General features: G+C 39.0%; 2 protein-coding genes across 2 annotated transcripts; both read right to left on the bottom strand.

The window, feature by feature from the left end:
- Positions 1–27: 27 nt before the first annotated feature.
- Positions 28–7,604, bottom strand: zgc:66448 (uncharacterized protein LOC327401 homolog). The gene is made up of 2 exons (XM_066683776.1): positions 7,278–7,604; positions 28–5,343 (listed from the first exon to the last, which is right to left on the bottom strand). Exons 1-2 carry the CDS (start codon positions 7,585–7,587, stop codon positions 1,700–1,702), a joined length of 3,954 nt encoding a protein of 1,317 aa, XP_066539873.1. The 5' UTR covers positions 7,588–7,604; the 3' UTR covers positions 28–1,699.
- Positions 7,605–10,119: 2,515 nt separating this feature from the next.
- si:ch211-261d7.3 (uncharacterized) lies at positions 10,120–19,874 on the bottom strand. The gene is made up of 4 exons (XM_066682245.1): positions 19,747–19,874; positions 18,155–18,536; positions 15,670–16,095; positions 10,120–13,743 (listed from the first exon to the last, which is right to left on the bottom strand). Exons 2-4 carry the CDS (start codon positions 18,408–18,410, stop codon positions 12,977–12,979), a joined length of 1,449 nt encoding a protein of 482 aa, XP_066538342.1. The 5' UTR covers positions 18,411–18,536; positions 19,747–19,874; the 3' UTR covers positions 10,120–12,976.
- Positions 19,875–21,096: the final 1,222 nt, after the last annotated feature.

Here is a 21,096-nt window from a genome sequence, read left to right as displayed (position 1 = left end):
TTAAACAGTCAGCTCAGTCAAGCTCTGTTTTATTTAATCTAAATCTACAACAATCAGACAGAGGTAGACAAATAAATGAGCATTTCAATGGTTTTAACAGTTCAAGAAGAGACAAAACCTCTTTCTTCCAGAAAAGTTTTTTTGGATTGTACCGTATGCCGATCAACCATGAAATTATGAAAACCTCCAATGGTTTACACAGAAGCAATCTTTAGTACTACAGTTAAAGACTGGAGTCCATCTGTTGCTCTGCATACATTGCTTGCCCCCTTTCACCCTGTTCTTCAATGGTCAGGACCACCACAGAGCATGTGGGCAGTGTTTAAAAACTCCAGCAGCAACGCTGTGTCTAATTCACTTGTACCAGCACAACACACATTAACACATCACTATAACTGCCACCACCACTAAAATCATACCTGCTCCATGGTGGTCATGACCATTGAAGATCAGGGGCAAATGGGGAAAACAAAGTATAAAGAGCAACAAATAGACAACAGTGTGTAATTATAAAACTACATAGTGCTCCTGTATGGTCAGAAGAACTTGGACAGGAAGTGCAGAAACAAGTAGGTGGTCATAATATAGTTGATCAGTGTACAAATGTCATGTTAACACTGGAATAAAACCAAGACAGCAGTGAAATGCACATAAGCTTAAATGTTTCAAAGATGTGACAACACAATACAGTAAATGAAAAAGTAACAAAAAGAACTACACAGCCTATTGTCTAAGAATGTGTACATGACAATATTTGTATTGGCTCTGCATAAGCATAAGAGGAAAATATACTGACAAACATCAAGATTTGGAATATTAAAAATGTTAAAACTACAGTATAATAAACATAGCCTTGGGTGGGGTAAAACGTTTACACAGTGTAACACAATAGGGTAGATGTTGCTTGCATTTGCACATAATGTGTGTCAGATTCTTATTTACTCATGTGCTATAATGATGTCACAATGGGATTGAATGAAATTTCCTAGTTTAATGACTAAGAAAGCCTCTATGTAGGTAGGAGTAAATCTGGAAACAATTTTTAAAAATTACAAATGATTTGGGGCCAAAAAACAAGAGATTGGGTTGCATTTAATATAATATCTTTGCCCTCTGGTAGCTGGCCAATGTAGTAGTGACTAATTGTAGTGAGAAACAACACAAAAAGAATGAAAACACAAAATAATACACAACGGAATTTCCACAAACTGATTTAGACACAGGAATTCCAAGCTGAATAGATTATTAAAATTATGCAACATGAACATTAAAAGCTTGTTTTAGGCCAAAATGCCCTTTTAAATATTTAGACTAGCATATTGTCACTGACAAAGTCTTGTGAATTCTTTTCCTCAAGCCACCTGAAAATATCAGCTGCTTTTCAGGGTGAACCTTTCCATGATGAGTGAACCAGACAATGAACAATCCACAATCTCTCATTACCTTAATATACATTTATGTTAAATATGTGTGTTTTACTTTTTCAAAGATGCAAAAAAATTCTATGGACATAAAAAACATACTGAACATGGTGGACAATGTATTATCATGAATTGAACAGTTACTGGATATATCTGCAAGAGGAAAATCAAGTGAAACAGATCACAGAGCATTCTGCCATCTCGTTAGCATCTTAAAATTGTACACAAGGGGCACAGAGAAATACTACTGAAGTGAGTTCCTTTATTTTTTTCTGAAGTCATATTTCTCCTTGTGCATGTTGCATGTAGTGCACTTGCAATTCTAGTTCCCCAGGTAATGTGCATCCACAGACCAAGCAGTGGAAACGGCGATCTGGGCCTGTTTGTTGCGTTAAATGAGGTGAGGCAAGTGCCTGTGGTATGACAGGTCTCTCGGTCACCATGCCTTGTGGAGTGAAGAAGATGCCTTGAGGTGCCTGGCTGGCTACAGTATGGATCGGGTGAGAACCAGGCAATGAAAGGGGAGATGGCAGAGGGAGCGGTGGTGAGATAAATGGAGAGGTTTGGTTTAGGAGGATCTGAGGGCCCGAAACCACAGGCGCTTGCTGCTGAGCCCGCACAGGCCCTTGCGGGATTGGTCCATTTAATAGAGCCGGGGAAACAACTGGAGTCGTCTGGAAGCCCCATACTGTATTTCCAGGCCCTGGAGCAAACCGAGTTCCCCCAAACTGAATACTGATTGTTCCCACCTGGTTTGGTTGAGGCGCACCTTCCCAGACAGAAGGCACAGGATTCTGTTGTTGCCGTGACTGATGAAATTGCTGTTGTTGAAGAAGATGTAACTGTTGCTGTGGCTGTTCCTGCTGTAGTTGCTGCAACGTTTGCTGAAGAAGCTGGATTTGTGGTGGGGGTGGCAGGACCAGCTGCAATTGCTGTTGTGAATCATGCTGCATTAAATGCAGTTGGGACTCACGTTCCTGTGCAAGTTTATGTTGTACGTTCAAAGATTTAGGCATTTCTAGTGCAGATTTAAAACTCCAAGGCTTACTATTGGTCTCATCTGTAGTTTGCTCCTCTTGTGCACTAATTGATGAACTGGCAAGACCAGACAACCTTTGTCCATGTGACTGGTCATTTGCAATTTTAATTTTATTGGATTCACTGTTTGCCTCCAGTGAGCAAGCTGATGTTTTTAAGGCAAGAGAAATTTTATCCTTTGCTGATGAAAGTTCAGACTTTTGCTGAATTGCATCCGAAGAAACTGACCATTTGTCTGGGGAATTTGTAGATTTTGTCACTGGTGAACATGTTTTCATGTCCCCTGATGATTCATCTGCATTGGATGGTGATTTTGAAGTTGATATTGGTGAGCTTGCCCAGAAAGGAGGCTTCTTTTGTTCTTGTTCATTCAGCACCTGTAATGGAGCAGGACTAAAGGACATATTACATGCCAAATCTGCAACATTATCTTGTGTTGTTCTGTTCTCTAGATGCAGCTTGGAACCTGGACCAGCTTGAGCCGACAGCACAGCATCAGCCCAGGGAGGATTATGCTGTTGTTGCTGTGGATGTGCAAGTTTTGGTATACCCTCCAGTTTTGGCAATATAGGTTTCAGATGCACTCCTGTTTGCCACTGTTGCTTCATGTCATGCTGCTGTAGTTGAGGCTTAATGTGTATTTGCCATTGTTGTTGCAAATTTACAGGCCGAGCCTGGTTCTCATTTTGCCATGACTGTAATGACTGCTGGGATCTCATCTCAAGTACATCTGTATCACTGATGGAAGCCTGCTGCCCTATGTTTGGCAGCACTGTTCCCTGCAAAATTTGACCAGGAAAAGGAGCCTGTTGCACCGGCATTGTCCTATCAATATCTCCCCCCATCCTTGGCCAGCTTGAAATCCACCGAAAATTTCTCCTTCCCCTGCCCCTTGTCCTCCCTCTTTGGGAGGCAGCAAAGAAAGAGTAAGACTGGTTCAAAGCTTGACGCTTGCGAGCATGAATCTTCTGATGGACGAGGAGACTGCTGAGCCAGGGGAATGATTTATGACATTCTTGGCAACGGTGGGGCCTCTCCCCAGTGTGAGTGTTCAGGTGGTCACGAAGCAAGTAAGCTAAACCAAAACTCTTATCACAGAGGTGGCACTTGTGGGGCTTCTCACCTGAGTGAGAAAGCATGTGACGCTGCAGTTGACTCTCATCACTGTACCCCTTACGGCACTGTGTACAGCGGAAAGGCTTCTGTTGGTGCAGTCTCTGATGAGTTTTCATATTTTGAAGAAATGCAAAGTCCTTACCACAGTCTGGGCACTTATATGGCTTCTTCCCAGAATGAATAATTAAGTGCTGTTGCAAGTAGCTGCTAAATCTAAATGACTTTTTACAAATGTGGCACTGGTATCCCTTGTTGTGTATGCGCATGTGAAGTTCTAAAACAGAACGGTAACGAAAGCACTTCCCACAATCTCTGCATTTCAGAGGTTTCTTGTCCATTAAATCACCCCATTCCCCTCCTCCTCCTACCATGTTTTCAGTACTACCTTCCCTTGCTACACTGAGAACTTCCCTCTTCAAAGGTGCTGAAGTAACTTCATGAGTTAACTTATGGGACTGTAAGGTGGATTCATCCATAAATTTAAGTGGACAATATGGGCAAGCATGAACCTGATCAGCTTTTTTGCTCAGATTTTCATATTCTACCTCATGTATTAACATGTGTTCCCTAAGGTCAGCTGCTTTGTAAAACATCCGAGGACAAAGAGGACAGTTGCGCTGTTTCTCAGCATCATGGTTTGTGTTCTCTTTCTCTACCGATCCTAAATCAGTAGCATAGGCCACATCATGATTTGTAATTCTTGAAACTGTACGAACACAGACTGAGTTACTCTTATGCTGGCGACAGTGTGCACGCATGTTTTGTGCAAATGCGAATCTCTTCCCACATTCTGAGCACCGGTATGGCTTCTGGCCAGTGTGCAAGAACTGATGCTGTTGCAAAAGGCTACTGTATTTGAAATTTTTGCCACATATCTTGCACTGATGAGGTCTTTCTTCTGTATGCTTACGCCGGTGGTCATCCATAAAAGAGCGGTGCCTAAAGACCATACCACAGTCAGGGCATTCATAGGGTTTGAGGGCAGCATGGGAGCGCTGATGAATGTTTAGAGTCACTGCACACTGAAAGCCCTTGTTACACTCAAGGCACCGGTAAGGACTATCTAACGAATGGCTCTGCATGTGAGCATTGATGGACACTCTGTATTGGAAATCTCTACGACACAGTGGGCAGCGATAAGGCTTCTCCAAGTTTTGCTGACAAGCATGAAGTCTGTATCGGACCAGAGACGAAAATCGTTTATTGCAATGGTAGCAATCAAACAACATTTCTTCTTCTTCTTTAAACACTCTACGCCTTTGTTTTCGTGAGGCCAACTCTGGATGTTGAAGACCAATCCGTTTGTGTTCAGTGCGGTGCTTGATGAGGCTGCTGCGATGCTGAAAGGTGAGGCCGCATTCTTTGCAGGTGAGAGAGGCCTGCTCATCTTGATGCATGTGAAAGTGGCGATGCAGGTTGTATGTCTCTCGTCGAGTGAATTTCTTGCCGCAATCACGGCATTCCATACGACTTTTTTTCTGCTTTACCGCAACATCTGTCTCCTCCTCCTCTTCCTCACGACCCTCTTCTTCTTCTCCTGCCCTGCCTCCTTCAGCCTCTTCTTTCCTCTCATCTGCTCCTTCCTCTTCTCCCATTCCCATTTCTTCTTCCCTATCATCTTCATCACACTCCATATCCATACTCATATCTGTGTATTCTTCTTCGTCATCTTCTCCCAGTGGGCCTCTCTCTTCTATATTTTGCTCAGCATCAAAACTCAGATCATCTGCAGTATGGCACTGCTTTTTCACTTGGCTTGTTTCATGCCCTGTCAAAGATAAATGACTTAGTTTATTGTGGTTTTGATATGATATAGTAAAAACGGGTATAAATCATCTATAGATGTCCAAGCATACTGAGGCATGCCAATTATACTTCAAAGCCAACACACTATTAAATGTACAGAGAAAAATAGTTTGTCCTTTGGACAGAAAGGTGAAATGTTGCCATGGTGATGTAATATCATCACCATGGTAACATTTAGCCATCAGTTCTGTAACTTAATGTAGTTGCATTAATTATGCTTCCCCCACACTATGCCTACATGAAACAACAAAATGAACAAAATGTGCAACAAGAATGAAATTGTGATATGCACAGTTAAGTCAGTAATGTGTGTAATGCATGTAATTGGAGTGATATTAGAAATTTCAAACATGTATTGTCTGATGTATTTCAATACTACTCTATGACATCACATCAATAACAGCAGATGGAAAATATAAACATGCAAGTTTTAATATTTTGAGGGTGTACATATCCCCCTCACAAGCACAAATATGAAACTTGCAACCACAGAGAGAGGAATTACATGTGCACTGATCATAATCTCGCTCTCAAACAAGCTTTATTTCCATTCTTGAATGGTTTTCATTTTTCTTCGATTTTAAAGATTCCCTCACATGCAATGCTCTTTTGTGTTACTTCTTCACATGAACGGATTTTCCATGCTCTGATTATGAAATGGAAGGCATTGTGACAGTTTGGGGGTAAAGTCAAGGCCATTCCAGTGAACGCTACTGGTAAATGTCTCCTGTTTCTGTGACTGCCTGCCTTATAGACTGTATATGACCCAAATACTAGGAGAACCCTTCACTGTTGCCAGGGTTTAGATCATAGTAATATGTGAAATACATGTGGAAATGATGCAAGAAGGCATTAGAAAACCAAGACTGAGTCAACTCTGATGTTTGATTCCCTGAAAAATTTGCCAAGAGTTGATCCCTACTTCCAGATGCTCAAAGAATCGATTAATTTGGGAGTTGAATCCTGTTCATTTGCTATGTATACTCGTTTTCTACCCACACTCACTGTACTTATACGCTGTGGAACAGCCTTGGAACAATACTCTGAAAATAATTTTGAACCTTGTGTTGTCTCTTATTTTCTATTGTCCCCATTTCAAAATGAAACTTCAGAAGGTTTCTCCCAGTAGGCGGGCCATGTACAGCGTATGAGGCAGGCAGTCACAGAAACATGAGATATTAGTCTATAGCATTCATTGAGAGAAACACCCTCGAACTGTCAAAGACCACTCATTTCTAAACATCCTCTCCAGCACAGAAAGAGCCAGAGGGAAAAGAGCTTGGTGCATGAGGGAAACATTTGCGCTTGTGAGAGAGCTATGTACACATATGAAATGTTAAAACTTGCAAGCTCATAATTTGCACTGTTGTATTTGCATCCTATAGTTTTGACATTGATGTAATGCCATACTTTTCTGAAAAAATGGAATATGGACACGAATTTGGATTATTGAGTTTGAACCCACAAGGAACCTTCAGTCGGGTGACAGCGACACTACCTTCACTGCAACCCAAATATTGTTTATTGTTAAAGTCAAATATTGTCATATATATGGACATGCACAATATGTATCACAGTGCTTCAGAAAAACATATGTATAAAAAATCTTTACTTGTAATACTAAAAATGATGTCTATTATATGTCTATTCTGAAAACCTTCAAGTACCCCTAGAGATATACTTCAAAATGAAACCTAATGCCATTAACTATTGATTGTGTATCTATTGTGTTTTATAATGAATGAAATTAGGTAAAACACTGACCACTAAAGTTTTTAGTGCTGTCCAAATGCAGCACAATATAGGCTGATCACTGTTATAGCTAAAAGCAAACATACAGCACAATGAAACAACAAGACCCGAGCTCCAAACGGTCTGGAAATGCTTTGTGCTCACCCTCGTTTTCTTTGGACAGTTTACTGCAGTCATTCTCTGCCTCACGCGGCGGAGATCTGTTATGTAGCACCCGTCCGGAGTGTTTAGATTCAGTGTGAAGTCGAGAGTTTGGAGAGTCAGAGTTGAGAGGGGAATTGATGTCAGATAAAGGGCTGCAGTAACCGCTGGTTTCTTTCACTCTTTCACACGACTCGGACTCCGGCTCAACAGCTCCGTTGGATGAAGCCCTGAGCTCATCTCCCCTGTCAGGTTCTCTGTTATCTAGGTGGCTTTCTGCTGCATTTTCTTCTCGAGCTCGTAAAGCGGCCATGTTTTACCGAGAGAGTCCCCCCCTTCTCGCTTCGCTACTTCTTCTTCGTTTCCCGGGAACAACAGTGTCAAACATGTCGCCGCCTATTGATCCGGAGAGCAGCGGCGACTGCTTGTAACTTGGACGTTAGCAGGGTTTTAAAAATCATATCATATCATATCATATCATATCTTTCACCCTATTTGACTAGTAAAAATGGACGAACGTAGTATTAAGTAACAGATAAAAGAATGTGTACATGTGTGCTTTGAGAACAACAACTTTAAAGTCTATTATCTTTGAGTAATAGTCCCGCTCCGGGTGACTGTGTTCTCCCCGTGTCCGTGTGGGTTTCTTCTGGGTGCTCCGGTTTCCTCCCACGGTCCAAACCACCCCCGGCACATGCTGGTAGGTGAATTGGCAACTCAAATGTTGTTTTTTTTCAAACACTGATTTTAACAATAAGATGTCATCTAGATACCAATAATTAAACTGCAGTTTAATAACATGTTCTCTCAGTTTAATAGTGTTCCCTCAATTTACCATTCTATTTGACTAAATAGATGGAAAGATTTTATTTTAGATTGGAAAAATATAAATATAAAAAACACTACCCTCTACACTATCAAAGTCCAATTTACATTTATTTCCTTCATTAGGTTCTTTTGTTATCTTTTATAAATAAGATTAGTAAATAATTTTAATCCAGCACAGTGTCAATATTTTTAGCATAATCATTTTATATCAGGCTTATACTCATTATTATATCTCTCACAGTTGTTCGTGATATTTGTATTAGTTTGTTTTCCAGAATAAAAGTCTCAGTGAAAAAATGTTATAGGAAGTTATATCCTGTACAGGACAGTAATCTGACTGGTCCGATGGTGGACCAGCAGTGGTCTACAGTCAGTGGTGTGCCAATGGACCGATATATGCTCACTGTCTGGGTATATGGCCACAAGTTTGTGTACACATACTCACCAGTGGAGGATATTTACAGGTATTGTGTCCTCTTTTATTTTGTAAGAGCTCCTACTCTGTTTTGAAAGACTTTGACTAGACTTTGGAGCATTTATGTGAGGATTTGATGGCATTCAGCCAGAAGAGAATTAGAGAGACTTTTGATAAATCGTGCGTTATTGCGGTCTCAATTTTAATTCAGATTTACCTTGACCTTAAACCCACAGAATCATAACTCTCACTGTTATCCTGTAATCAGGAGTAAACATTCTGGTTAAAGGCTAATTTTATTGAGTTTAATGCTTAAAAAAAAACTGAATCTCTGATTGTTGGTAACAAGTCAGCTATTTCTGATTATTCAAATTGTTCCCTCATTATAGATGATACCCCTCTCTGCCCATTATCCTCTGTACGAAATCTAGGTGTCCTGTTTGACTCTAATCTAAGCTTTGTCCCACATATCAAGTCTCTGAGCAAGTCTGAATTCTTCTATCTTCATGGTATGGCCAGACTCCAGCCTTTCCCGTAAATATACTGAGATACTGGTGCATTCATTCATTACATCACAGTTAGACTACTGTAATTAATTATTTGACAATTAACCTTCTAATATACTCCGCACACTTAATTCAAAACTGTGTGGAACAGTTTGTTTGAGGGGGAAAAACCAAGTGTTGTTTGTACGTGAATGAAGTTTACTTTTGTCTGTAAGTTTTTATTCATTGTTTGCATTACCACATAAACTCATTTGTAAATCGAGTTGTTTATTTTTGTAGCACTTTTGGTAATGCAGTTAGCCATCTGCCGAATTTGTAGACATTTCTACTTTAAGTGATCCAAAACAGCAAAAATATGTATATACGATCTACGGAGCAGTCACAAGGAATATCCTTATATTGGTTCATGCTTTTCAATGTTTTTCAGCTTGTTTTTTCACTCATTTACAGACACTAGGGCTTTGTAAACACATCAGACTAGTTTCTAGCATGCAAGCGTTATATAAATGTAATATATTATTCTTATAATAACTATTACTCTAGGGGTGGCACGGTGGCAGCAGGTAGTGTCGCAGTCACTCAGCTCCAGGGACCTGGAGGTTGTGGGTTCGATTCCCGCTCCGGTTGACTGTCTGTGAGGAGTGTGGTGTGTTCTCCCCCTTTTCGAGTGGGTTTCCTCCCACAGTCCAAAAACACACGTTGGTAGGTGGATTGGAGCTTCAAAAGTGTTCGTGAGTGTGTGTGTTGTCCTGTGAAGGACTGGCGCCCCCTCCAGGGTGTATTCCCGCCTTATGCCCAATGATTTCAGGTAGGCTCTGGACCCACCACGACCCTGAACTGGATAAGCGGTTACAGAAAATGAATGAACTATTACTCTAGATGATGCAGTTCCACTGCTCCATAGTGCATTGCAGGGGACTACATCCACTTCTAGACCATATACCAACAAGCTTGGTGACCTTGCGTGATGTGCGGCTGCTCAAGGGCATACTATTTCATGTCATGATTTGCGTGCACAGTTAACTGTTTACAATACATTCCCACAAAGAGTTCAGGTACTCTGTTGTTAAGACAGGAAGCATAATAAACTGACATATCGTTTTTATTAATGCATGGTCATATCCAGACACATCTGACCAATAAAGGTCCTTTGAATTTACATGGTATAAATTTTGCAAAAGATATCCACCAATCTATAGATGCAACCTTGCATGGCATGCAAAGCATAGATTATCGAAATGAAGTGCTTGGTTAAAATGTTTCCTTTCAACCCATGAATTTAAGTGCATTATGTACTCATTAAAGAGCACAGTATCAATTCCTCTTCAACACCAAGAAATTGATTCTCGCTTCTGGAAGAAAGACTCCAATAGCCTTACCCCAACAAGACCATTAAAACAGGACCTCTCGTTTAATAAGACCATTATTAAATGAACATATGCATGAATAACTAAATACAATAAATGATCAATGAAATCATCAATAATTTAATGTGTTCCTTTTCAGAGTACATAAAGGTAATTTTAAATATAATGGCATTAGGGTCATTCCGTGTCAAATAACCTGAAGAATGGAAGTTTTGAAAACAAACATATAATTTTAAGAAACTGCATAAGGCTGCCATTATTAAATATTTTGTTTATGTTAAATACACATAATTCATATATTCCTTAAAAAGAAATCTTAAGACGTGTCCTTGAATTGACTGATTCTTTTGTTTTCCTGAACATTACAAAATGTTTATTATTATGATTATTATTATAGTTCACTAGAGTACTGTGCACACGTAGAGACCAGCCTTTATTTATTTATCTCTTGTTAAGATTTCCAGTTTTTCTCATATGCATCAAAATGGATATGTAATATAAATATAATGGAGATGTAAATAGGTAAGATATAATCTGCCTGCATAAGCATCATTTTTCAAAACTTGATTTAAAAAAAAAAAAAAAAAAAAAAAGCAAACATTAAATATAGAGAGAAAACAGGAACTCATACAAACAATCCAGGATGTGATGGACCACCAAAGTGTTCCCCATTACATTAACAAATTAATAATAAATAAATTCAAGATCCATTACTGCTTTGGATCCGAAAAAAAAGTGTTTGTGCTTGTCCTGCCACTATGAGAACACAACTCAAAAATAAGGGCATGACTGATGTGAACCTCTCTAAATCCCTAACTGAACAAAGAAAGGAAAAAAAAAATAAAAATAAAAATAAAAAAAACCACTGTAACTGGACACGACACGGAGAATTAAAACGAAACGCTGAAGGGTGGGGAAAAATATCCCTGAAGACTTCTTTAAAAAAGTGAAAACAACCCCAGAAGAAAATAGAAGCTGTAACAATGGGAAAGGGTGTACACACTAAAAAAATAAAAAAAAACTGATACTGACATTTTATTGTTGAGTCTACTGTGCAAGTTTCTGGAAAATGCTTTCTGATGCTGAGAAATAAATGACTGGAAATTAAATAAAAGGAAAGAGTGCTATTAAAAGTATTACTTATTACCAAGAATATTTGGCTTTGTTGCTCTGTGGCATAAATAAAACCTAACTCAAATACTATTTAGGTAATGAAAAGAAATGTATTTTCCAAAAAGTGCTGAGCATTTAATGTTTTGGGTTTTACTAAGATTTTCAGGGCATTTTTATGCAGTCATTATGGGATTGTCAAAGACCTCATTACTGATACTTGTATCTTAAAATGAAATATCCATTGAAACAGGCTTTAATAAGAATCATTAACTACACTGATTAAAAATTACATAAAAGAAATTTCAGACTGCAGTCCATCTGTTGCTCTGGATGTTATCTTAGCCTCCTTCTAACTTGTTTTCAAGTGATTAAGACCACCAAATAGCGAATATTATTTGCGTGTCAGATCATTGCGTGTGACAGTAATCTGTTGCTGCACAGTGTGTGCAAATCATTGTTACTGCAGTGCTGAGAATGATCCACCTCTTAAACAATACTTGCTGTGTCGTGGTCCTGTGGGGTTTCCTATCCATTTAAGAACAAACTGAAAGTGGGCTAACAATGCATGCAGAGCAATAGTCTGTAATTGAAGAAGTACAAAAGCGCACCTCAATGTTAAGTGGTGCTGATAAACTGAACAATGCCTACAGAAACAAAGAGGTGGCCTAAATAAGTTCAAGAAACCTGCAATATTCCAAGACTTGAATTGGTGAAGTGCTAAATAAAAATTGAAGCAATCAAGTTTTTGTATGCTGGCTACCTGTCGTACCTTGATGATTTCAGACGATTTCCAGGCAACTATACCTCTTCTAGCTAATCAAATAACCATACCGAAGCAAACAGTGCTGCCAATTTTCATGCTCTATTGAAGTCTGCAGAAATTTGACAGAGAATAACCCATTAAATACAATGCTTAAATAACTTTTTACAAGTAGTTCATAATGTCTGCTAAAAGGCATTACAATAAAATTAAGCTTTTAAAGACATGGCACAACCTGCTGTTAATCAGCTGTACATTAGAATATAAAACAATGATTGAAATAAATAGCCACAGACCAATGAATTCATTCATCAAGCTGTGATTAGCTTAATGCTCAAGGAAATGTATCTAGGTCTAAGGTGGTTCTCTCTCTACAGGGAAAATGAAGCGTGACAAAAATATCTGCTGTTGTAAACAGAAGTGATCCAAAGTCAATTCATATTATTCTATGTAGCTTTTGTTCAGAGGGTTATTTGAGTTATGTGATTGATATTCATCATTATTAATTAAAAGAAACATTTAGGGGCAGAAACTTTTCAAGATGAATCATGACATATCTGGAACACTTTGTAAAAAGAATAATTAAAAAAAATGGTATTCATTTTCCTTATAGAAAAAATGCTTAGACCCAGAGTTCCTTATTTGGGCATGACACAAACTTCAGGATAATGTGTACTTCAGTTGTCTAAAGTAACTGAAGACAGTTTACATATCTAATGTCTACGCCTTCTCCTGTGGTCTACTGGTCTACCACGGCGTGGCCTATGAGTATTTATCTCATTTGAAGGCTCAGGCTGAGAAGTGCCATCTAAAATATCTGGGGGTGGGGGTACTGAAGTAATAGATGCTAACTGCTCACTTGCATTTTGTGGAACTTGTTCAAGCTGCTGGGGTAGTTGCTGCTGAGTCCCTTGTTGCTGCAACTGCCGTGAAAGTTCTTGTGATGATTGCTGGACCAGCTGTTGCTGTGGAATCTGTTGCTGGGGAGGCTGATTTTGCATCTCAAGAAGTCCCAAAAGTCGCTGCAAAAGCACATTGTTTTGCTGCAAGCTTATTGTGAGAGCCTCTTGTGAGGCTACAAGTGTCCTCATATCATGTCTGAATCCTTCACCAAACTCGCGCAAATTCTGTTCCAGACGATCTCCGAGCTGCACGGCTGCCTCCCCGAGTCCACGAAGTTCATCCTCCAGCCAGGAAGTGCGTGATGGAGGGGGCTCTAGGGGGCCATGATGAGGTCCAAGCGAAGGTTCTGGACTGGGCTGAGGCGTTCCATTCAGAAAAGGAGCACTGTAGAGCGGTGAAGGAGGTAACCAGCGCTCTGATGTTGGAGGGGGTACTATTCCTAGTCCAAGGCCTAAGCCCAGTTTGTCCTCCATGCTGTTATCTACACCTTCACAATCCTTGTTTCCTTCTTCACATTCCTGCTCCACGCACTCCTCCTCTTTTTCAAAGCCATCTCTTTCAGAACCATCTCCTGCAACTGAAACAAAAGGAAAATGGGAAATATTCATTCATTGTCTGTAACCGCTTATCCAGTTCAGGGTCTCCTACCCAGAATCACTGGGCGCAAGGCAGGAACACACCCTGGAGGGGGCACCAGTCTTTCAGAGTGATACCCAATCACACATTCACAACTACGGATACTTTTGGCTTGCCAATCCACCTACCAAAGTGTTTTTGGACTGTGCGAGGAAACTCACACGGACACAGAGAGAACACACCAAACTCCTCACAGACAGTCACACGGAGTGGGAATTGGATGCTGGGAGCTGTGTGACTGCAACACTACCTGCTGCAGCTGAATTTGATATTTCATTTAGAAAAATTTACCACTTTCATGTTTAAGTCATCAAAAACAACAGATATTTAGATGAAACTAAAGCTAATATACTAAAAAAAACAATGTTTCTAATTAGGCCCCTTCATTGTAAATTCAAATACTTTAGTTTACAAGTCCCCACAGTTCAATACAGATTGCACAAGCTGTTCACAAATGTTTAATACACTAAAACACTACATAAAGTGGTTAAATACAGATTAAAAATGGTACACATGCAACATATATTTGTGTTACTATGTGAATTCCGATTAGTGAATTCTGAGTACCTTAGCATACTGACTTAAACCTGGGGAGTGAGGGTGTGATTTATTTAATAAAAATCTAACATAGAAGCTTGATAGCTACTAATTTGGCCAAACAAGTGTAAAAATAAATAAATAAATAAATAAATAAATAAAAAAAAGGATTGTCTCGTTATAAATGACGTTATAAATCAAACGTCCCTATAACAGCAAAAGCAGTAAAAATCACATGAGGCTCTGGCAGAATCACAGAGAATAACTAAACACTTCCCAAATCACACAATATATGCCTTCGAAAAAACTTCTTGTTACAGAAGTGATATCACAAGAATAGGAATAGCAAAAGGTGTGAGGGGGACAAAGTCCCGGTAAGGTCCAGGTAATTTTACACTTTTAATTTAATCAAGTTAATCACAATAACATTCTGTGATTAAGCATCATTTATTGCCAGATTAATTGCAAATTGCAAGTTATAATGCTAGTATTTCCTTGTTATTTTGGAAGGGAGATAAAACAAACACGTACAGTGCACAATAAATTGGTTAGAGTATTCCATTCTCTCTATTTTATTACAAAGTAGTTTTTATTAATTAAAATCTCGTAATCTGTTGAGTAAAAGTTTCAGGGAGAGAGTTAACATCAAACACAACAAAGCTCAGAAAAGAGATATAATTGAGAAAACTGCAGCATACAACTCACAGCTCAGACAAGAAAACACCCCCATATTCCAGCTTCAACAACTTTTTAAGAGATAAATGAGTGAATTAAGCCAGGCACTAGAAAAAGTATGTGTCGAAGTTCTCACAGCAGCTGTTTGTGTGTGTGTGTGTGTGTGTGTCTGAGTGAGAGAGTGTGAGTGAGAGAGAGAGAGAGAGAGAGAGAGAGAGAGAGAGAGAGAGAGAGGGGGGAAAAAAGAGAATAAGAAGGTAAGGCTGAGAGGTAGTTGTTAGATTTAATAATTTTTTAAGCATAATATAATTTAATCTACCTACTGAACTCAGCAGTAGCAATGCTGTTATTACATCTAAAGAAACCACTAACACATTACTATGCTGTGCAAAATAAGTGAATTATGGGAGAACGTTGTGTCCAAATTTGATAAAATTATTAATTTGTGTTAAAAGAAATGAACGCATTAAAGTTTCCAGATTAATCACATACGTTAATGTGTTGACACCATGCATAAAATTAGAATTCAATTCTGTGTTTAGGTATGCACACCTATTGCAATAGTAAGTGTCATTAGGTAAGAGTCCTAATACTTTATTAGGATATGTATCTTCACAAGAAGTTATTTAAAATATTATGTTCACACGCTCCTCACCTAAATCAGTGTCAGACAGGCAGGAAAAGCTGGCCTTTCCTCTTGTAGTAAGCTTTTGACGTGTCTGCTGGAATCTTGGACTCAGCTGAGGTGGCCCTCCCAGAACTGTTGTTCCTCTGCTGGACGGCAGGTAGCAGGAGCGGTGCCTAGCATCTGCCAACCTCCCACCATTGCGTCTCTTCAGATCATCCCAGCGTTTCTTTACCTCTCTAAGAGTGCGTGGGACTCTTGACACAGCATTCACGCGTTCCAGGATCCCAGCCCAGATTCGTTCTCTCTCTCTGCGTCTAAGCCTGCCAGCTGGCCCAAAGAGCTCTCCCTCACACCTAGTCACTTCTGACACCAACACTTCCAGCTCAGCACCGCTGAAACGGCTCTTCCTTTTACCTGCTCCCCCTGAGGTCAGCGATGCTGAAACACCTCTGTCTAAATGTGAAAATAAATGGATTAAACACATCATCATAGTAAACACATATTAATCCCTACTTAGTCAGAGTAGTACATATTTCCATGCTGAATATTAAATCAGTTAACACTGGTTGTTGATGATTATAGCCTATAATTTTGTTGAGCTTATGTGGGCATTCGAAATTAAGTTAGCATATCCATGATTTATTCAGAAAATTTCATTGTGTTATAATTTATAACAATAGTAAGATCATTACAATATAATGGTGATGCAAATATATATATATATATATATACACACAGTGGAGAAAATGAGAAAATAAGTGTTTGATTTTGCAGAGGTCTATCATTTTTATTGTAGGTACACTTCAACTGTGAGAGGCAGAATCTAAAAAAAAAAATCCAGAAATTCACATTGTATGATTTTTAAATAATTAATTTGCATTTTATGGCATGAAATAAGTAGTTGATATCCTACCAACTAGCAAGAATTCTGGCTCTCACACACCTGTTAATTTTTCTTTAAGAAGCCCTGTTCTGCATTAATTACCTGTATTAATTGCACCTGTTTGAACTTGTTACCTGTATAAAAGACATCTGTACACACACTCCAGCCTCTCCACAATGCCCAAGACCAAAGAGCTGTCTCAGGACACTAGGGACAAAATTGTAGACCTGCACAAGGCTGGTCTACAGGACAACAGGAAAGCAGCTTGGTGAGAAGACAACAACTGTTGGTGCAATTATTACAAAGTGGAAGAAACACAAGATGACTGTCAATCTTCCTCGGTCTGGGGCTCCATGCAAGATCTCAGCTCGTAAGGTAAGGATGGTTGTGAGAAAGGTCATGAATCAGCCCAAAACTACACAGGAGGACCTGGTCAATGACCTGAAGAGAGCTGGGACCACAGTCTCAAAGATGACTGTTAGTAACACACTACGCTGTCATGGATTAAAATCCTGCAGGGCACACAAGGTCCCCCTGCTCACGCCAGAAAATGTCCAGGTCCGTTTGAAGTTCACCAATGACCATCTGGATGATCCAAAGGAGGCATGGGAGAAGTCGGATGAGACCAAAATAGAGCTTTTTGCTATCAGCTCCACTCACCGTATTTAGAGGAAGAAAAAGGATGAGTACAACCCCTAGAACACTGTCCCAACTGTGAAGCATGGGAGTGGAAACCTCATACTTTGGGGGTGCATTTCTGCAAAGGGGTCAGTACAACGGCAATATATTGAAGGGAGGATGGATGGGGTCATGTATCGTGAGATTTGGGCCAACAACCTCCTTCCCTCAGTAAGAGCATTGAAGATGGGTCATGGCTGGGTCTTCCAGCATGACAATGACCCGAAACACAAAGTCAGGACAACTAATGAGTGGGCCAAAATCCCTGCTGCAGTGTGGTGCAACTACAGGAAACATCTGACCTCTGTAAATACAAACAAAATTTTCTGTACCAAATATTAAGTTATGTTTTTCTATTGTATCAAATACTTATCTGATATACTTTATTATTAGTTTTTTAGTCTCTTACAGTTGAAGTGTACCTGCAATAAAAATGACAGACCTCTCCATTCTTTGTAGGTGGGAAAACTTGCAAAATCAGCACTGTATCAATTATTTATTTTTTACCGTGTGTGTGTATCCCCTAAATTGAGACAAGGATAGTGGGATAACCTTTCTACCCACTCTGAGAAAGCGAGGCCTGTTGTGCTCTCTCAGCTTTGAGTGGCATCCAGTAAATAGTCTTATGGACATACATAATAAAATAAAAGTTGTTATTGTTAACAGTAAACAAAGGGCAATGATGTACCCTCCTGGCTTCCACACTCACTTCCCATATTACGCTGAACTGCTCTATTTTGTTTGTAAAAAAGCAAAACAGCTGACATAAGCTGGGACTGCACACCCTGGTTTCGTCAAAATACAGATTGGCAAATACCATTTTACAAAATGCCTGGGACATTTTACTCATTGACAATTGGCTAGCATATATCATCATAAAATATTCAGCACTGATAGGACCTGTTGCCTAATTTTAGACATTTCATATAATAAAAAACATCAATAGCTTACTTTGTTCAATGGGAATAAGCTCATCAGAGGACACTCCTGGGCCAACAATGTTGGGATGGACTACCACAACATTGAAAGGCAGGCTAGCAGGCAGCCCTCCACCCTGTTCACAGCTGCCATCCGAGTCGTCATCCTCCCTAGGGAAACCATCTTCTGAGACACCGCCTCCGAAGGGACCCTCGGGGGACTCCACTTTAATGTGCATGGGAGGTGAGTGCTCATACAGCAACCCCCCCTCCTCATAGTACTCCGTCATGGATCAGGCAGACGCAGTGCCATTCACAACACGGCTGACATGCCATCACACTGATGGCTAGGTGTTCAAGGACTCGATGCACACCTTGCCCAGTCCAAGGCTTACTCCTTTTAAATAATTACCTGGCTATAACAACAACAGAACAGTAAAAGCTACACATTTGTAGTGAACAAAATTATAGTATAGCAAAAAGCTTCCCTTAAGATCATGTCAATATTTCAAGATGAAAGGACAAACTTTTATAAAAGCAACACATAAAAGCAGTCAGTTCACAATATCCATGGATATCTGTACAAATTGGTATAAAGAGTGAAAAGGATCTTATGTTAAGATATACTTTTGTCATATTTATGAAATTTCAGCAGCCTTGTCTTATCAATAACAGTGATTATTTTAAACGGAATTAGTTTATTGTATGCAACTATTTAAGTGCAAACCTATCCAAAAACAGATGCACACATGTACATATCTACGCTGACCAATTAAAACATACATTTTCAGCAGCTTTCCTTAAGACTGTGTGGAAATTTAATAGTGAATAAACCAATAAAAATTCTTCAAGAATACTTATAAAATGATCACAAGTGTGTGTGTGAGAGAGTGAGTGAGAGAGAGAGAGAGAGAGACAGACAGACGAGTTCACAGCCATGGGTTAAATGCATATGTCATATTTCATTCCACTCTTGTACAATGAAAATAAAGCATAAATTTAATTTTTCAATTTTAATTTCAAAAAGTAAAAGGTCAAATATAAGTCCAAAGTTCACTAAAAATATTATAATATAAATGACCACTCATGTAAAAATGGCCAGAACAAAATATTAAAGAAGGAATATTGTTATTTTTTCCTAACAAATCTTTACATTATAATATATTAATATATAATGTATCCTATGCCTATGGAACAGGTTCATTTAGTGACTAGAAAGTCAACTGACTTTTCATCTCAGGGGAGTGGCACTTTATATAATAACATAAAATAACGAACTTAAGCAATAAATAATCACTTTTGAACATGAGTACTGTTTGCTACTTTTTGGTGGTACAGAATTAGTTATTGCACGTTTAACGTTCTCAGCTGCTAAAGTCAAACAGCTAAACGAGATAATACCAAAATATAGTTTAAAACAGAAAATAATAAAGAGAAAGTAAATAAAACCGTGCCTTGTCATAAAGCTGCCGCATTAATGCGCATTTTTTCTGCACCACATCCGCAATGGATGAGCTCTCGGTATAAAATAAGCCAGTACCAAACAGAAACACCGTCTTAATAACGGATTTCATAAAGCCAGCGGCTCACCAACAAGTTTTCTTTAGAAAATACATTTCTACTCACCTTATAATGTTGATTCATACCTCCAAAACGGCATCTAAATAAACATTTAAAGCCTGAAAGCTCCAGTCTCTTCCATTTCTCTGCTATATACAGACGAGGGAACGGTCGCTGAAATGTGACGTCACGCGAGTCCTGACCGAAGTTGTAAACATTAGCCAGAAAGTTAATGATACACCGATCAGCCATAACATTAAAATTACCACTTTATTGCTACACACTTTATCAATCTTATCGTTTTATCTTACTATACAGGTGCACTCTGTTGTTCTACAATACACACTGAAGTACCCATGATGTTCTGCATACTTTTTTTAAAACCACAAGTTCTTCATGGTCCAGGCACACACCATGTTTTATTTTTTTATTTATCTTTCCCTGCACTGCAGTGACAAAGTGCTGGTTAATGTGAATTGCACTTGTATGAGTAGGTCAAATACAGCAGTGCCCCCTGGGAATCACTGCTGGATTAAGAATAGTCCACCCACCAAAAATACCCAGTGTCTTGTTTTCAGCATTCAGCAGCCACTGATGAAGGACTATTTCTAACACACATGCAGCAATAACTAGGAATGCCTAGTGTACAGTCAGTGGTCATCATGATTTTAAAGCCCCAGCAACAATGCTGTGTCTGATCCATTCATACCAGCGCAACACTAACACGCTAACACCAAATCAGTGTCAATAGATTGCTTAATGATCCACCCCAGAACTGCTTTGTTGTGACCTTTTGGGTGACTTGACCAATGAAGAATGCAAAAGGGGGGATAACAATCTTTGCAGAGCAACAGATGGGGCTATAGGTTACTTTAGAAGTAGCGAGTATGGAAAAACAAAACAAGGTAATTTTTATGTCATTGCTGATGTATGTTTAAATAGTTTTGGATTATCATCTGCACCAGTTTTCTATAATATTTAGTAACAATTTGAAATATTAAAAAAAGAAAAAAGTAATAAATTATATCCAATGCCTTATTAAATGCTTTTTTTTATTAAATGTTTCAAGAATATTAATTGGTATAATAATAATATTATTATATTAACTTTTTAGGTATTAAATGATGCTTTAATGAAACATTGACATACTACAACTTTCCTCTGCTCATTTGTAAATTTAACACCAGTAGCACATATGGGACATTAGGCTTTTTGCTTAAATTAAGGAATTACATTTTTTTTTTTTTTTAAATAAAATTGATGCAATTTATATATTAAGGGTTGGCACAGCAGGTACTGTTACTGTCACACACTTCCAGATTCCTGGGGTTGTGGGTTCGAGTCCCACTCCAGCCGAGACTCTGTGAAGAGTTTGGTGTGTTTGCTGGTGTCTGCATGGGTTTCCTCCGGGGCCAA

The sequence above is a fragment of the Hoplias malabaricus genome, chromosome 10 (assembly GCF_029633855.1).
Source record: "Hoplias malabaricus isolate fHopMal1 chromosome 10, fHopMal1.hap1, whole genome shotgun sequence".
NCBI lineage: Eukaryota > Metazoa > Chordata > Actinopteri > Characiformes > Erythrinidae > Hoplias > Hoplias malabaricus.
This window is presented reverse-complemented; position numbering and strand designations above follow the sequence as displayed.

What these genes read in the sequence shown, in the direction of transcription:
- zgc:66448 (XM_066683776.1), bottom strand. Translation starts at nt 7,587, where the DNA reads ATGGCCGCTTTACGAGCTCGAGAAGAAAATGCAGCAGAAAGCCACCTA. An exon ending in ACTGTCCAAAGAAAACGAGG is followed by an intron (nt 5,344 to 7,277) that starts GTGAGCACAAAG and finishes TATCTTTGACAG; the next exon opens with GGCATGAAACAAGCCAAGTG.
- si:ch211-261d7.3 (XM_066682245.1), bottom strand. Translation starts at nt 18,410, where the DNA reads ATGACGGAGTACTATGAGGAGGGGGGGTTGCTGTATGAGCACTCACCT. An exon ending in GCTTATTCCCATTGAACAAA is followed by an intron (nt 16,096 to 18,154) that starts GTAAGCTATTGA and finishes TTTCACATTTAG; the next exon opens with ACAGAGGTGTTTCAGCATCG. An exon ending in CCTGTCTGACACTGATTTAG is followed by an intron (nt 13,744 to 15,669) that starts GTGAGGAGCGTG and finishes CTTTTGTTTCAG; the next exon opens with TTGCAGGAGATGGTTCTGAA.